The following is a 17,843-nucleotide window of genomic DNA, read 5'->3' as shown; positions in this document are numbered from 1 at the left end:
AGAGAGAGGAACAGCTGGCCAAAGAACAACAAACTGCTGCACGTCCGCGAATAGATAACAGGTAACTCCGGACTCAACGGGGAATAGCACTAGCGTATCAAAACAAAATATTGGTGAAATGAGTTTCGCAACAGATAATGCATTATTTAGAGGCTGTGTTTCGGTGCCCCAGTCACTCCCACTACATGGATATACGCAGATCTAAATATCGTCCAAACGACTCCAAATTACACAAAAGTTATATGGGTAAACGATTGTATTTTATGCCAGAAATAAGGTCCAGGTTGTGAAAAACGGTAGTTCCCCTTTAATGTGAGCATTTTGTCATTTATCTCAAAAGTACAGACCCAAACAGCTTCTAGCAGGGCTGTGGCATGTCTGCACTACTAATCACATTGCTTCCTGCACGCAGTTCCTCCTAAGCTTGAAAGTTGCAATCAAAAGGCAAAAGTTGGACCATGCATGGTAACGTTTATTTCCTGACATGCAAAATGTACACCACAGAGATGAGACCCGGCACATACAGGAAACTGTTGAAGAAACACAGTGACATACAGAAATGAAACGAACATTTGAACTGTTTTACTGACAGAGCAGCGCTTAGGCTCGACCTGTGTGCTCCTGACCACCAGTCTGAGAGATGAGAGATGTGCGCGTTAGAATAACGTTAGAGCAGTCGGCCTGCGCTGAGTAAACATGGGGAATCTTTGGATTTTGCTGCTTTCTGACGTTTGGATAAAGTGATTTTTTGTTTTTTATTTTTTTTATGTACAGCAATGATTTGGAATGGAACTGATAAAAGCCCCTTTTTCACAAATATTTGTGCCATATAATACTTGGCAGGCTGCGGTTACGCAGCCTTACGTTGATGATGTTCAGTTTAGGTCTCGATGGAATCAATTTAGCTGCATTGTCAAGCTGGTGTTTCTCTTGTTTTACTTCTGGTAGCCCTTAAACAACCACTGGAAGTCAACACACGTCATCCATGAATATTTCCTGATTCAAAAGCAAACATTGAAGCCCAAAAGATTGAAGCTGAGCGTTTGAATAATGGTCTTACGGTGACTTTTTTTCTGTGCTTAGAGCGTAAGCCTGTTATATGTCAATACCACAGTCCTGTGTATTTACAGTAGAACTTCATACAGTGCGGACTGAATACAGACAATTTGTCGTGCTTGGGTTTTAAACTTCTTTAAATGCTATTTGTTGTTACCCAGTCAAACGTATAGACCTTCTCATTTACAAAAATAAAATAGGTGTGTGGCCTGTTTGGCCTACAGCATGCGTACATATTGCATATATATTTTCCCATATAAATACATTTCATACCAATACAAGGAGCAGAATGTTCAGTGAAACGACAGCATTTAACAGTCAACGTATAACAATGTAAGAATGGCAATAGATGTAAAAATGGAGTATGGAAAGAGGGACTAAAACCGAGGGGCAGCAGCCAGTCACTAAGGGTTTGTGGTGCATGGTAACAGGATGTTAAGGAGTAAAGAAGTAAACTAAAGGTGGTGGAAGATTTGGCGTGCCTTGCAGTCGCTGCAAGGCAAGGGGTTTTGGAGACAGAGGTGGGTGAGAGGGTTAGGTCACGGTCCTCATTCGCTCTACAGTGGCTCGACTCACGTAACGTACACACATCACTCTTCCATGTGCAAACCTGGACTTCTTAATAAGATAAGAAATAAGTAGTAACAGTCAAAATGAAGGCAGAATTTTGGTAATCTACATTCGAGCATGCAGTTGGTCTCAGTTTTTTTTTTTAATAAATAAAAAAAGAAATAAAAATCGTGTTCCCTGCCCCCGTTCACAAACCCTTGAATCTCCACTGATAATCCAAGCGCTGTCAAATCAGCCGTTGTGACAGTCTTAACAAACCCAGCACCACTTGGCATACAAACATTTTTATAAAATGTACATATACAAGGTCTATGTTTCTATACTCTTATATCCATATTTCAAATATATTTGTAGCTGAATATGCTTCGAATGCGAGAGGTTCAGTAAGGAGTACATGAGGATTATAATGCAGCCGTCCAAACCCAGAATCAGTTTCTTGCAGACGTAGAAAAGTCTTTCACTCACTGTCCTCGCACACGGATCATCCTCTTCATTTTTAAGAAGTCCATATTCAAAAAAAGGAAAGCTCGGGAGCTCCCTCCGGCCGCACACAAATCTACATTTTCTTTTTCCTCTGTTTCAACCTGAACATTTTAAATCAGGATTTTATTTTTTTTTTTCATCAAGCAAATGTTACAGGATTCCTAATGCATGCTTCTCTGAATGATTTTTATTTGTTTACTTGCTTCAAGACCGTCTCTCACGAGTTGCCTGTTTTTTTTTTTCTTTTTTCTTTTTTTGCTTTCTGAAGGTGAGCATGGTATAATTACAGTATGGCATAAAGTTATGAACCGTATTTAATTTCTTTTGGAATGGACTTTATTTTTTCCCGCAGGTTGCATCTGTGGTTTGGCTTTTATTTATTTCCGTCGAATCCTCCGTGTCATTTGGTGGTTACTGTAAAAAACAAAACAAATATAAACAGAGAGAGGAGAGGGGTCAGAATTTCACCATCAGATTCATCAGTGTTGCAGGTGTAGCTTAAGCGGTGGAGGCTCGGTTGCTTTGCTTGCCGTGCAGTTCGCTCACTATAGTTGCTGCCACAAACATAAACACAGCTTGGAAATGTGCTGAGTTTGGACACGTCTCATGCTCGTGTGCAAGGGGGTCATATATCACCCCGTAATCGTAATGTAGTAGGTGTACTCTGGCGTCGAGGCCCTTGCGTGTGTGTCTCTAAGTGGACTCGTGCACACATATCGTACATCATTCAGAGTAATATCTCTTTTAATATTCACAAGCTAAAAAAAAAGAAACAGGACTTCATTAAAGTCCAGCGGACTGTAACGTCGTTGAGCTGGCATCACTGCGTCGTTCTTGAAATTAACTTTATTTTCGTACCTTGGACCGAGACGTAGACTACGATGATGACTACACCCAGTATGATGGAGACGATGCTGAGCAGACGAGCCAGCCGCCCCAGCCTCCTGGCCCCGTCCATGTCCCCCGCCTGGAGGCTGTTTCTAGACTGGGGACACACACAAAAAAACATACATTGATTAAGAAATAGAGCAGAGCTTACCGATTATTAAAATCTAGCACCTGTTCAATTTCTCCAAACACAATAAGGATGCATTCGTATTACTGATCTCAGTGACACTCTTGTTAATATTCCTGAATATTTCTTATGAATAGAATAAAATAGATACCACGATAGATGTTAGACAGGACTTGCTTTTGAGAGTTAAAACTAAATCGTGCCTCAGTGCTGACATATTCCCCTTACTGCCTCCTTTCTGGTTTACCAATTTGAGTCTGTAGGCAGCTGTGCCATTCACATTTCTCATTTCTAATATCCAGAGTGACTTTCAACTCCTCAAGTGTGCAGTTTATCAGTGCAAGCAACCTGCGACTAAAGAAATGCAGACAGAGAAAATGTGAGAAAGGACTTTGTGGCAAATGTCTCAGGGAGTGGGGTGGGTAATTGTTACTGTGACAGCTAAGACGACCCATTCAATGGATTAAATTAGAGCAGACTACCTGGATATTGTCATATCGCACCGAACAATTGCTTTTTGCTGTTCAACTCGTGTAGCAATCCCTAAAGGGTTCCCACTTCAGCATCTCAGTTCAGCAGCTTTGGATGGAAAGGCAGCTTCTTTAAATTTAATTAAAAGTCCTCCCATATATCTCATTGGATTTCCTTTTAGGTGACACTGGGCAGTGGCACTGGGCTTGATAATGTGCAAGGAATTAAAATATTTACAGTTAATAATTAATTAATAATTACTTAGTGCAGTCAGATCACTCACTATTTAGATTATATTACTCTCTTAAATTTCAATGAAATTAAGCATGTTCCTCTCAGTGGAAAGCACGGCCAGTGACAAAATCATGATAGTGCAAGTCCAACCAGAACCCATTCAGATTGAGCAGTAGTTTGAAAAGAAAAACAGTCTGCAAGAGTCTATGAGAACGATCTGAGCTGCCATACTGAAATCGCCTCAAAGGGTTGGGCCAAATTTAGACATTTTTCCAGTCTAGTCGCTGACAGCTAGCCAAAAACTGTTATGGTAGAAAAACTCCCTTTGTTTCTTCCATTTCCTTTGCAGAGGCGTCGCCCCAGTGGAGTGCTCTCCCGTGAAAGAGGTGCTTACAAAAGATGATCTGAGCTTTGGTCCAGATGTAAAACGAACAAAGTGGTGTACAGTTTAGGTATATAACCCAGAGGTCTTTCATGCTCCTCTACCGTACAGCAGCTCTCTGAGTGTTGCACTTTAAAATATTTATCAGGAGGTTTTCCATTCATCAACATTAAAGTTATTTTAAAGAGAGGAATGACAGGCGCACAATACAGTAATGTTGAACTGTCTATTGCTCGAGGCACTCGAGGTGAAATGTCAGCAATAATTTATATGGAGCTGTCATTGGTGAAATTGTCTATTTCAGACTGGCAGATTGGGAGCGATGGGAGGATGTGACTTGCAGAGCCAATTGGACGGAGCAGGTGAGCGGTGCGGTGCGAAGGGGTGCTATATCATTTTAATGCTATATATACCGTATATGGCTTTATGTTTGCTGCAGATATGGAGGCAGGCTGATTTATGAGTATGCGTGTGAGGCATGATGGATGTGGATCCTCGGTCCGTGTGCTCTACAAATCTCATATGACTGATGTCTCCCTCTTTCCGTCAGATTTGTTTTGCCTTTAAATTGGTGCTCAGTTTTATATGTTCTGTATGTGCCACAGACAGTAACACTGCACACAAATCTGCAACAATCTTTAGCCATTTATTCTGTCTTATGACATTAGTAAGTAGTAACACCTCCTTTGATTTAGTATTTCTTTACTTAAACTATTTCTCCTTTATTAAACATGATGAAAGACTGTGCCGTACAAAAGTGTTTGTGATATTAGAGATACTTTGTCTTTCCTACATGAATTGGGATGAAAACTTAAATCAAGGGTTAAATTCAGTTGGAATATAATTCAGTGTCTAGATATGAAAGAGAAGATCAAACTATTTACCCAGTGGACATTGAGACTAATGCAGGCCAGTGTTTTATTCAGTTCATAGATTAATCATCAGGTGTTGTAAATGTATTCTCAAATATATGATATAATAAATTTGTCCTGGCACAACTCAAAAGCCCAAAGACAGGCAGTTTACACCAATCAGCTGCAACATTAAAGCCACTGACAGGTGATGTGAATAACACTGACCATCTTGTGACAATTCAGTGTTCTGCTGGGAAACTTTTGGATCCGGGATTCATGTGGATGTTACTTAGACATGTAACACCCACCTAAACCAGACCAGGCACCCCCACCCCATAGCAATGACACTCCTTGATGGCAGCAGCCATCCCCAGCAGGATGCAGCCTGACACAGGAACACAAACGTTTTAGGAACAACTAAAGATAAACATGAAGAACAAGGACATGGTGTTGACCTGGCCTCCAAATTCACTAGATCCCAAACTGATCAAGCATCTGTGGGATTCACAGGAACAAGCTTGATCCACAGAGGCCCCTCCCCTCAACACATAGGACCCAAATCCCCCCTCTAACAACATCCTGTTGCCAGACACCACAGGACACCCTCAGAAGGCCCATGTCTATTCTCTGATGAGTCGCAACTGTTTCGGAGGCACAAGGGAGACCTACACAATATAAGAAAGGTGGTCATAATGTTGTGCCTGATCGGTGTATAACATAAGAACAAAGAAAAGTGGTGAATACTTACATTTGAAAATATGTATTATTTAAAATAGTTTCAAAGTAGTTAACAGCTTTCTATTGACGTATCCAGTATTTAACCTACCATGTCAGCTCAGCACAAACAAGCTCAAGGCAGGCGAACAGGAAGTCTGTAAAGACTATCCATAGTTAACTAAAGGAAACACAACCTGACCAGCCTCAACCAAATACCGAACAGGGGTGTGTCTCTTTCAGCACTAAACAACAGTTGCAGGTTAGAGTGACGTAATGCACGGCAACACTGGTCACTGGTGAGTTGGAACAGTATGGCCTGGCCTGACTTTAGGGCGAAAGCAGAATTAGAAAAGTGTCACTCAGGCTCCGTGTTAAACCAAGTGCTACTGCATTGAGCGAAGGGAAGAGGTGAAGGGATCACATTTGATTTTGAAGCCTGAGGAAAAACTCAAGGAGCTGTCCGTGGTGCTGAAAGTTTCTTTTAAAACCGGGGGCTACTCTCTGTGCAGTGCAGCAGGACACGGACCTCCCCCGGCCTTCTTCTGTATTAAATCACACAGCTATATTTTTGTAAGTCACCTTCCCCTATAAAGATAGTGTGCTATTAACGGGAATAATTGCTAACCTTAAAATTAAATAACACGTAGGTAATATATTTTATGGAAAAATTTGTCGATTAAAGTCAGTTCATTAGTATGAAGGTTGTCAAATTATCTCATTCACCCCCAAATTAACGTATCCTTAGTTTAATTCTGTCTCACGCTGCTGGTATGAAATGTTTTCCCCCGAGGCAGGTTGTACACGACCTGAAACCTGTCTGGTCTCACGTGGTATGAGACTGTAATCTGTTACCTGGAGGACTAGAGGTTGGGGAAGGGGACTAACAGACCAACCCCAGAAATGGGGGAAGGTTGGGCTCGGGGCCAGCAACCCCAACTCGTAAATAAAAAATACATATGCTACAGAAGCGTTGAAACGAAACGTTTAATTATTACGGTGCAAATCATACTGAAGATGAAACAGAGGAAGAGACGCTGATGCTGATAAATTTTAGATGGGCAGTGCGTTTACTTTACTCGCCACTTTCCTTTACCTCTCAACAGCGAGCAACAAAATACAAAACAATCTTAAATCACCGTGGTGTGTCTGCTCCCTGCCTTATTCACTCCTTCATTCGTTCAGTACTGAAGGTATGGAGTTGGGGGTTGCCTCCGTGTCAGATACGATTACACTGCAGAGAGAGAACGAGAGAGCCCTCCCTCAGTCCTCCCTGACTGCCTTCTAGTTACTTCATCTTCTCGCTCCCATGAGCCTCTCTGTCTCCAGGCAGTCTCTGGTAGCCTGATCCCGTTTGGTGCAGGTGGGTGGGGACTGTGCAACCCTGGGGTGTTCCACTGACCGGAGTGCTGCAGCCTGGGGAACTGGCTGACTTCGCTGATACTGAAGTCTAGCTTTTATTAAAAGAAAATTCATGTATGTGATTTAAAAGCCAAACTTTTGCATGTGTGCAAAGGACGCACACGCGAAAGGACCTCATGCCCATCGCTACTGTAAAGCGTGGTGGTGTCAGCATCATATTTTGGGGCTGGTTCATTTGATTTTATCTTTTTTACTGAAATGTGCCACATGTCATAGTTTTTCAGCGTCACTTCCAGGTTCTGGTAGAATTTATTTTGGTCCATTCAGTCTCAAATTATTTAACTGATTGACTTATTTATTTACTTTTCATTTTGCCATTTCCGGTCCTCCTATATACAAAAGCTAAATGATGACATCAACCGGCCCTGACAGTAGAAATAAACCAGGATTTCTTTTTTTCTTGCACTCACTCGCGGGGACACACTCCAGCTTCTCACTTCCAGGACTGCAATATGAGGCTATGGTACGAAAGCCCGCTGGAGCCTGTATTGATCTGGACTCACATCACAGAGAAAAGCCACATCAGCAGCTTAAATCAATGGAGGTCTCTTTGAGAAAACACTGCCTATTTTAAACCGCATAGAGAGGGGGAAAAAAAAAACATCAATGGAGAAAGGAAGATAAAAAAAAACGTTTTTATCCATCATGAAAAGAAGAAATAAATAATAGAAAGCTTCTCCTATACATAGGCATTCTTCTTTAATACACCCAGTCTTGTTTGATGTTAGCTTCAAGGTCTGTAAGAGATTATTGTGTGTGGATGTGTGCGTGGTTGCACCTTTCGCTTGACCGATGAGCGTCCGTATTGATTCACAGTGAGAGCGCGCCTGCTCATATTTGTTTTCTGAATGGGAAATTCTACCTTCGCATCGTCTTGACCAGTGTCCACTCCACTGTGCTACCTCTGTACACGCCACCTGCCCCCGCTCTAGCTCATGTGTTGGTATGTTCACCAGAGGAAGGTGGAGGCGAGTGGGGTAAGTCAGTAAGTGCTTGTTTTCTCTCACGTCATGAATAATGGAGATCCAGCAGCAGCCTGGTGGAGCGTGGCAGAGACCAACCAGGAGCCATTTTGGCCGTTGTGATCAAATTAACATCGTCCATTTACATTTACATGTTTTATTTCCAGTAATATGCTCATTTATCTTCCGCTTGCATGTCATTTGACCTTCTTAAAAGTTTTTACTTTACTTACATATATATAAAATATATATATATATATATTTTTTTTTTTAAAGTTTCCAGTTATTTAAATTAGCTGTAGTAATTAGTTGTCATCTTTTTTTAATCCTTAAAGGAGAACACAAGGTTGTAGTAGGGCTTATCACTTTGGTCCAGTTTGGGTGCAGGGAGCAGTCGAGGCCTCCGGGGGCCACTAGCAGGGCTTTTAGACTCTTTTAGTCTTTTTACACTGGAACCTCCCATTAAAATTTCAAAACCACTCAAAGCGGTCAGATGATCAGATCTGTCAGAAACATGACGGCGCGGCCGCATTTCTTGGAGCTATAAAAATGCATCCTAGCTGCCGCTGTAGCTCATGAATTTTAATTTCATTTATACCTTTTTGTGACCTGAAAACACGATTTCAGATGCCAGATTCAACAAGGGCAAAGTGTTTTTGTTTCTTGTTTCATTGGCACATCAGCAATAAGAGAACCACTGTCTTATTGAGATTATAACATCGTGTTATGTGATCAGCACACAGATGTTCCTTAAAGGGGAATTACCGTTTTTTACAACCTGGACCTTATTTCTGGCATAAAATACAATCGTTTACTCACCCACATAACTTTGGTGTTATTTTTAGTCCTTCGGAAGATCCAGCAGAGGGCCGCGTATGTCCATATAGTGGGAGTGACTGGGGCACCGAAACGCAGCCTTTAAATAACAAATTATCTGCCGCAAAAGTCAATCATTTCACCAATATTTTGTTTTGATACGCTACTTTTATTCCTTGTTGAGTCTGGAGTTAGCTGTTATCATCATCCGGGGTCTGTAGATTGACCTACTAACTTCTGACCTGGATGATGTCATCTCTGAGCGCCGCGCACACCCGCGACGGTCGGCTTGTTTACCTGTAATTTGCTACTGTTAGTTTTTTGCAACATGGCTGAATATTTTTCCGATTCTGAGGTTGTGGACGACGACTTTGTTTATGATGGACGTCCTTACCGTTTTGAGCCAGAGTATATGGATGAGGAGCTCGTTGAAAGGAGGATGTGGAGGATGTGGAGAGGAACAGCTGGCCAAAGAACAATAAACCGTTGCACGATAACTCCGGACTCAACGGGGAATAGCACTAGCGTATCATAACAAAATATTGGTGAAATGAATGAGTTTTGCAGCAGTTAATGCATTATTTAGAGGCTGCGTTTCGGTGCCCCAGTCACTCCCACTATATGGATATATGCAGCGCTCCGCTGGATCTAAATATCTTCCAAATGACACCAAAGTTATATGGGTGAGTGAACGATCGTATTTTATGCCAGAAATAAGGTCCAGATTGTAAAAAAAAAAAATGTAATTCCCCTTCAGGTATTTATTCAGGACGTGATATATTCTTTACTGCATTTGTTCACGTTTTATGTTTAGAAACTTAGCAGTCACTCGGAGTGTGCTGATAAATGTGAAAATGTAGTGATGAATAAATATTTTGTCATGGTTTGAAGGGTTCTGACTTGAAAAGCTTCTAGTACCATCATCCAAAAATCCTCCACTACTGTATACATCTAGTGGCACCCTTCCCCCATACCTTCTGAAAGCTGGCACTAGCTCTCACGCCACTTGCGTTCACGCCATGCATTCCGTTTTTCACTGTAGAATAATGGCATCATCACATGCACTCGGTTAAAACAATGAATAAATCTGGTTTCTATTAAAATATTAGCAGATTCAGGTTTTTCTCCCCGTCGGGCCTCTGAGCTTCACATGACGACGATACAAAGCGCTCTCCCCCGGCGTCTGCAGCATTTGACTGCTAATAAGGAGTCATTTGCCTACGCACACACATCTGCACACACACGTACGCAGCCGCCCCTCCAGTGCAGCATTGCGAGTCCATATTTTACAGGCAAATCTGCAGAGCGCGCAGTAATGCCCCTGCAGTTTGGGCATTCCCATTACTGAGATAGGCTAGTCTGGGCTGTAAAAACCTATTACCCCAACCTCTCCAATCCCCGTAATTGACTGCGCGTCTTCTGCGCAAGCCTTCCTCACCACAAGCCTTCCTCACCAGAGATTCCGGCTTTTAGGTGGTCATGCTGCTGAGAGTGGTGGTGGATGATGATGGACGTAACTTTCTCCAGTGGTTAACAACGTACCATCTACCAGTAACAGAATGCTGTGTCTTTTAGGAGGTTAACTGAGGCCTTGACAGACGAGCTGTTTAAATGATTAAAACCTGGAAACTATGTTCACATTCTTTCTCCTGTGTCGCTGATGAAATGTGATTCATGCTCTGTGAGTCTAAATATCATGACATCAGAGACAAACTGAGATATTTCCTGTTAAATCACTATCTTTTGCCGAAGTAACACAAAAGTGATTAAGCCTATGACCTACAGATGCAATAGAGTTATTTAGTTTATATATTTTCATTGAGTGTCTGTGGCAACCTTTGTGGGGGAAAAAAACTAAACGATGTATCAAGTTACTGCTAATGATATCTCTACAAACAGATGCAAAGGCGGGATCATCAACAGATGATAGGCAGTGGATTGAGAGATTGCCGCTAATGCAAACCCAACATTTCCTGCCGCTGCAGCTTCACATTAAAAGCATTTAAATGGAGACACGCAAATGTCAGTGAGCTGAGCACTTAACCACCGCCATCCATCATAAATGCAAAACAAGATAGCGATGTTTTTTTTTTAGAATTTCTTGACACATTGCAGCGGATCGAACAAGAAGGAGCTGTTAGATGAAGAGCTGCACACCTCCAACTTCTCAGTGAGGGAACCAACTTCATGGCCTTCTTTTGGCACACTCTTGTCATAGGCAGCTTAAATCAGATAATAGTTGCTCACAGAATGATGGAAAAAGGACGATTATTGCCTGACTTCTTTATTAAAATGTCAAATAGTTTGTCATGCCGCCTCCTGAATTTTATCACCTGTGGTGTTAAAGCACATTTGCTGTTACCATCACTTACTAAGACAGCACGACAGTAGGAAATGTTAATGTCTGTCTGTAGTAAAGCATGGGCAACTTAAGTCATGTTTAAAGCGACATGAATGTTTTCTTGGAAGTTGTTACAGTGAACACAGTAATGCTCTACTGCCTAGTTACACATCCATCAGACAAAAATGATCTAATCCCTGATGAATTTAAGTTTAAAATTCACCCTTGAATTTAATCCGTTTCGCATTTTATCAACTCCTGTGGGAGATATTTCGATCTACTGTGACTCCTTTCTCCACCGGGTTCACCAGCTAGTCTACAACATATTTACATTTTATCTACTAGAGCTTCTTTTGTCCGAAATAGCTGCCAAATGCTGCAGAAAAAGAACTATTGAAAGTGTATTTGGAAGAATCAACAAGATTAAAATGCTCCTTAGACTTGAGGGTGAGTGCAGAGTTACTGTTTGCCAGCCCGTCACTGGGTCCAATCTGGCCCGCGGGATGGATTTGCAAAGTGTGAAAATTACACAGAAGACATTAAAATTTCAATAAAATTGGCATCGATTTCTAATTTGTCCACTAGGTTTTGTGCTAATCTAGTCACAGGTGTGGACACAACACAACACTGAGACCTAGAACTAAACGGCAGATGGCAGCAATGTGCCAAAATTGCAGTTATCTGTAAACATTTTCATAGTGTTCATGTTCTTGTTTGCACTTAAACAAAGGGAAAAATCTGAAGTTGTCGTTATTTATAGGTGATTATGTTACCGGACCGGCTCGCTTGAGATCAAATTGGATTGTATGTGGCCCCTGAACTAAAATGAGTTTGACATCCCTGCTGTAAACTATTCAACGTATGACTACCTTAGCCAGAGCATAATCAGTCCTCAACAAAGTGACTCCAGACAATCTAAAGAAATTGTAGACCAGTGCAGTCTTAGATTTAAAGCTAGTTTTAAAGTTATATTTAAATGTTTCCAGAGCTAAAGCTGGGGTTATAACTTACAGCAGCTTTTAACATTTAATTAACTAGTAATTCATGAACATGTCAATGTTAATTGTTACTTTACAGTACATGAATGTAAAAAGTAAACTAAAGACCTTTGCGTAAACTGCAGCCAAACTGAATCCAGGTCACAGGAAGTTGAGGGCAACTTTACCTTAAATTAGCGAACACATATATGAATGAGGCGTTACATCTGAAGATGTTTCTCCTTTTATTTTATTCTTTCTCTTTCTGTTTCCTGTCTGCGCAGTTTCCTCCGACCTCCGCTCATTAATCTCATTTCAACATCGTTTTTTTTTTTCTCTCTATTCGACTTTCCATACGTATCAAGTTCACGTGGGCGACGGGAATGTTAGCACTTAGCAGGGATATTGCACTCTAGAGCTATATCGTGTGATATCAGCCCCATTACTTTTGATTCATTTGTTCACAGCGGCTGTTGTGAGCCTCAGTTTTCCTGTCCCGCCTCGGCTGCACTTATCCGGCATCACCGTGGTATCTGATTCAGTTCCTTTCTAATCAAGTGATAGGAACTACTTTATGGCCATTTGCCGTCTCTCTTGCACCCATCTGCCCTTGTAGCGAATGATGTTTTGATCTTCTTCGGGAGGCCCGTATCCCCTTACCTTGCCCCCAGGAAAAGAGAGAGGATGTTGAGCGCTGCCACAGAACCGTCTAACTGCTGCAATCTGCCCTCTGCAGAGAAACTAAATTGACTTCTCTCGCCTTCTATCGAGTTAGTGGGCAGCTCCAGTTTCTCCCTCCTTCACTTTTCTTTCTTCTGCCCTCTGTCAACCCCTCCTTTTCTCTCTCTCTCCTCTCGCTCTCTCTCTTTCATTACCATTAGCAGGCAGCTGACTTGTGAATGTCAGTGGCTTCGTGACGATGGCTCTGGGAAGTACAGGCGGTGGATACTGCCTGATATTCCCTCTGGTGTGTAGCACCCACAAGAGTGATATTACAGAACTAATGGCCTCACTGTATTGTCTTTGCCTTGTTTCTCTGTAGATCTGAGACCTGGCTACTCTACACTGTCAGACTCAAACTGCACTGATAAACGGAAATGGCCGTGCCAACAGAACCTAAGCAGCCACGAGCCAAGAGGAGTTAAAACCTTGGCGCGACAGAGTTACGACGGCAACGGCACCGGAGGCTCTCCTGGTAGAACGCATCCAGATATTTGCCGCAAAGCTCCGCCATAAGCCGTATACATCTGAGCCGCTCGTTGGCAGTAGATTGTCCTTTTCTGCTGTTGTTTCCTGGCTCCCACACTCCCACACAGAGAGAGAGGGGTGCGCACATTGCAGACTGTGGCAGAGGCAGACGTCGCACTAACAAAACACTTTGCTCGGCTTCATTTTGGTCGCTGCAGATCTTTTTGATTGTTGTCAAGCGCATGACTTCTGTACTTCACGAGCCCTTAAATGCTTCAAGCTTGTGTCAGTTTTCTCGTCTCATACTTTAGATGTTCTGATTGCAAGTGGGAAGACAATTAGAGAGCAAATGAACAGAATTCTCTGTTACTGCGGCACAGAGTTTTAAGTGCACGACACAGCGGAGGAACAAAAACAAGTATTGGCACAACTGCACAATTAATTCCTCTTTATGAGTGATATAATACTTTGTTTGTGGAATTTACGGTAAAACAAACCCAGTGAAAGCCTGTGTGGATATTCTGAGGGACAACAGACCTAACCTAACCCTGGATTACTACATACTGGCTGTCCATAGCTCTGACCTGGGATGAAGCACGTTCCAACTGATGGAGCGAGCGAAACATATAATTGCTACAAAAGACACAGGGCTTTGGTATGATTCAGCTGGGGATTTTAGACTGATGTACTTTCATCAGAACCTTGGTAGAATGCAGATACCTGATGTTTTTCACTAGTGGTGTCAGTCAGCTGAAAACCCCCTTTTATTGACCAGTGAAGCAAGTATGAATTAAAACATAACTGCGTAAAACATCCGTGGATTAGTTCAGAAGCTGTATGCTCAGCAATTTAACACACGCAAGGAATATTACATAACAACAAACGACATATTGATCACCGGGTGTAAGGTTACGCCTGTAATTAACGTGATAGCTGAAATCCATATCGAGCCATTTGCTTTTTTTCAGTTACTACCTCATCAAACCTCTTTTCACATCCGGTCAACCTTTAAACTCAGGCCTCCAAATTCACTAGATCCCAAACTGATCAAGTGCATCTGTGGGATGCACTGGAACAAGCCTGATCCATAGAGGCCCCCTCCCCTCAACCCATAGCACCAAAATCTGTTGCCAGACGCCACATGACACTGTCAGAAAGTTCATGTCCATTCTCTGATGAGTCAAGGGGTGGTCATAATGTTATGCTCGATCGGTGTGTAGCATATCAACACCAAGCAGTCGCCCAACGGTTCCCTCACTTATCTACATTTTCCACAGGCTGACTGAAATACAATAAACTCTCGCAGCCTTCAATAACAGGTCCTCCATCTTTGCTCCGCACCTCCTTACCACTGCAGAGGGTGACAACGGCAAAGTGCAGCCTCAGCATCGTAGAGTGATGTGCTGTAATCTGAATGTGGCCCGTGCAAGTATTACACATCTTACTGAATGCACTAAACGGTGGCAGCGTATCAAGTGCCTGTCGCTGCTCTGACATTGCTCGAGCGTCTTTGCTGCATCTTGTATCAGCATTTCCAGCGTCCTGAAACTTTCCGCGAGAGGATTAATCAGGTGTCAGCGCCTCTAAAGCAGAACAGCCGGCAGCTGAGTGGCAGCGGCCGAGCGGAAAGCGTTTAAATCCTCAGCAGTGGGAAAGCTGAGGAGTGTGTGTGTGTGTGTGTGTGAGAGAGAGAGCCTCTCAAATGTACAGATCTGCTGCTTCTATCACCTTTACTCTCTAAATCAAACATCCTTGAATTCTGGACTCCTGGTCAGACAGCTCATTTGAACAGATTTTTGATATCTAGACAGTTTTTTAACAGATTAATCCAGAAAGAGTACGTTGATATATTTCTTGACATACTGATATTTATCTGCCCAGGGCGAGCATTTCCCTCTCAAGCAGTTTGACGACTGTCCCGCTCTTCTCCTCTTTAAACATTGCTCTGACTTCCTCCAGATATGATACTGAACTGAGACAAGTGTCATCCTTCTGTCTAAAGTTAACTTCAGATCATTAAATGCAGCAGTCAGGTGCTTGCACACAAACATCCTTTGCGTCTGAGATATCTTGCATTGTTTATTATAAACTTGGCATTTATGAAACTGACAAATTTAACTGAATCAGACATATTTATGATTTTGAACCCTGTTTATTAAGTCTCATTGCAATAAGACATTTTAGTTTAATTCTTATTTTGATTTTTTCATCAGCTTGAACTAGACTGTGCAGACTCTGTCTATCTACTGAGATGTTGCTGTTCCAAGATCAGCAAGTGTTCTGTCTTCACTCATTGACTGATCCGTCAATTACCGCTGCACCCTTCCGTGCAGGAGTTTTTTTTTGTTCCTAGTTTGGTGCACCAGCAATAAAGTAACTGGCTACTCACCATGATAGAGTAAACCAGTGCGACGATGCTGATGGGCCACACGGGACAGAAGCAGGACACGATGACCAGGATGAGGTAATCCTTGGGTTTCGGGGTCTCCTGGACGCCAGCGTTCCCGGTGGAGGAGCGGCTCAGGCTGGCCCTGGACGGGGAGAGGGGGGCGGCGGCGGCCAGGTGCCCCACGGAGCCCGATCTCGCGGCGACGCTGTGCCCGTTCTGGTCGGCGTCCAGGCCCTTGTCGCCGCCCACGTTGACCGTGAACGAGGTGGACATTTTCATCCCATTGCCTCCGGGCTCGGTGGTCACCGCCAGCAGTTTCTCCGTCTCCTGGAAGTCCGCAGGCGGCGCGCCTCCCCCGACCTCACCCACGTTGGACTTCAGGAAGTCGGTGTCCATGTTCATGTCCATGTTCAACTCTCAGCTATGTCAAACAGTCTCACAAAATGAATACTTAATAACTGTTTTAAAACTGACCACAAGACAGGGAACACCTAGATCCCATAATACACCTGAAGTTTTAGCGAGATTATTAGATTATTTGAAAGGTGTTGAGTTTTTTTTTTACAAAAAGCCCTAATCTTGTGAATCAACCCTTTAAAGGAAATTGAAAGAATCAGGTAAACAAAATCGTGATTCCTCCAGATATCATTCTCTCTCGAATCACTTCCCTTGTCTTTCCTTCACATCAGCTGCTTGAGTCATTTCCAAAATGGATCAGATCAAAAAAAAAAAAACAACAACCTCCCCGGGTCCCTGATACATCCAGGCAGTGAGAGGAGCTCCCGTCTATCGTCTTCATCCAGTCCCACCACTTTCCTTTAAGTCTGTCTGATCATTGAAAAGTAGCTTAAATATTTCTGATTCCTTTCCTTTTTCAAAAGAAATGAGGATGGAGGTGAGGCGTCTCAGTCAAATCACAGTCCAAGCGAATCACTTTCTCCTGCTCTCTCCATCCGTCTCCTCACCGCAGAGCCACAGTGACTGTACTCAACTTGGGACCACTGTCAAGCGGCCACATTTAAACAAAACACTTCCGGTGAAGAAACACAAAATAAAATCTCTCTCTTTTTTTTTTTTTTAAAACTTAAATGCCAGACAATAGATTATCCAGTCATTCAGTTACTTTATACAAAAGTAAAAATATATTTGCTTTTATTAGTGACAGAACTCATAAATAATCATAAATCATAAAAAAACGTAATATGTTTTCTAGGGGTCATCAGAACGCTCCAGCACAGAGCACAGACTGTACCCACAAGACCGGATGGCAAGGAGAAGGAGCAAAAGCACATTAAACGGGCACTTAAGACATGTGGATATCCCAACTGGGCCTTTCTGAAAGGCTCAAAAAGATACCCCAAAAGGGACAGAGAGGAGGAGAACAACAAAAGAAAAAACATCGTCATCCCGTACGTGTCTGGAGTGTCCGAAAAGCTCAGGAGAATTTTCAGAAATCACCGTATTCCAGTTTATTTCAAACCAGGAAACACACTTAGGCAAAGACTGGTCCACCCAAAAGACAAAACACCCAGGCAAAAACAGAGTAATGTGGTGTACGCTGTTCAGTGCAGTGAGGAGTGTACAGATTTATACATTGGGGAAACCAAACAACCCATCCATAAACGCATGTACCAGCACAGGAGAGCCAGCTCATCAGGAAACGATTCAGCGGTCCACCTACACCTGAAGGACAAAGGACACTCCTTTGAAGATAACAACGTCCAAATCTTAGCCAGAGAAGACCGATGGTTTGAAAGAGGAGTAAAGGAAGCCATCTATGTCAAACTGGAAAAACCTTCACTAAACAGAGGAGGTGGACTGAGATTTAATTTGCCATCTATTTACAATACAGTTTTAACTTCTGTCCCCAAGAAGTTTCAGTCTCATTCACACCTTGACACTGGAGCCTCTGACGGACAAGAGTCGTTAGAGAACCATTCATAGGAAAGAGGACAGGGACAACACAGTC

At 42.6% G+C, this 17,843-nt stretch overlaps 1 protein-coding gene across 1 annotated transcript; it reads right to left on the bottom strand.

The window, feature by feature from the left end:
- Window positions 1-2,929: 2,929 nt before the first annotated feature.
- On the bottom strand, window positions 2,930-16,300 carry trarg1a (trafficking regulator of GLUT4 (SLC2A4) 1a; the record flags this gene model as incomplete). Its single annotated transcript, XM_084558172.1, has 2 exons — window positions 15,875-16,300; window positions 2,930-3,094 (listed from the first exon to the last, which is right to left on the bottom strand). The coding sequence occupies exons 1-2, from the start codon at window positions 16,280-16,282 to the stop codon at window positions 2,930-2,932; spliced, it is 573 nt and encodes a 190-aa protein (XP_084414298.1). The 5' UTR covers window positions 16,283-16,300.
- Window positions 16,301-17,843: the final 1,543 nt, after the last annotated feature.

Source organism: Chelon labrosus (assembly GCF_963514085.1).
Source record: "Chelon labrosus genome assembly, chromosome: 13".
NCBI classification, from domain to species: domain Eukaryota; kingdom Metazoa; phylum Chordata; class Actinopteri; order Mugiliformes; family Mugilidae; genus Chelon; species Chelon labrosus.
The sequence above is the reverse complement of the archived record's forward strand: the minus strand, read 5'-3'. Positions and strand labels throughout refer to the sequence as shown.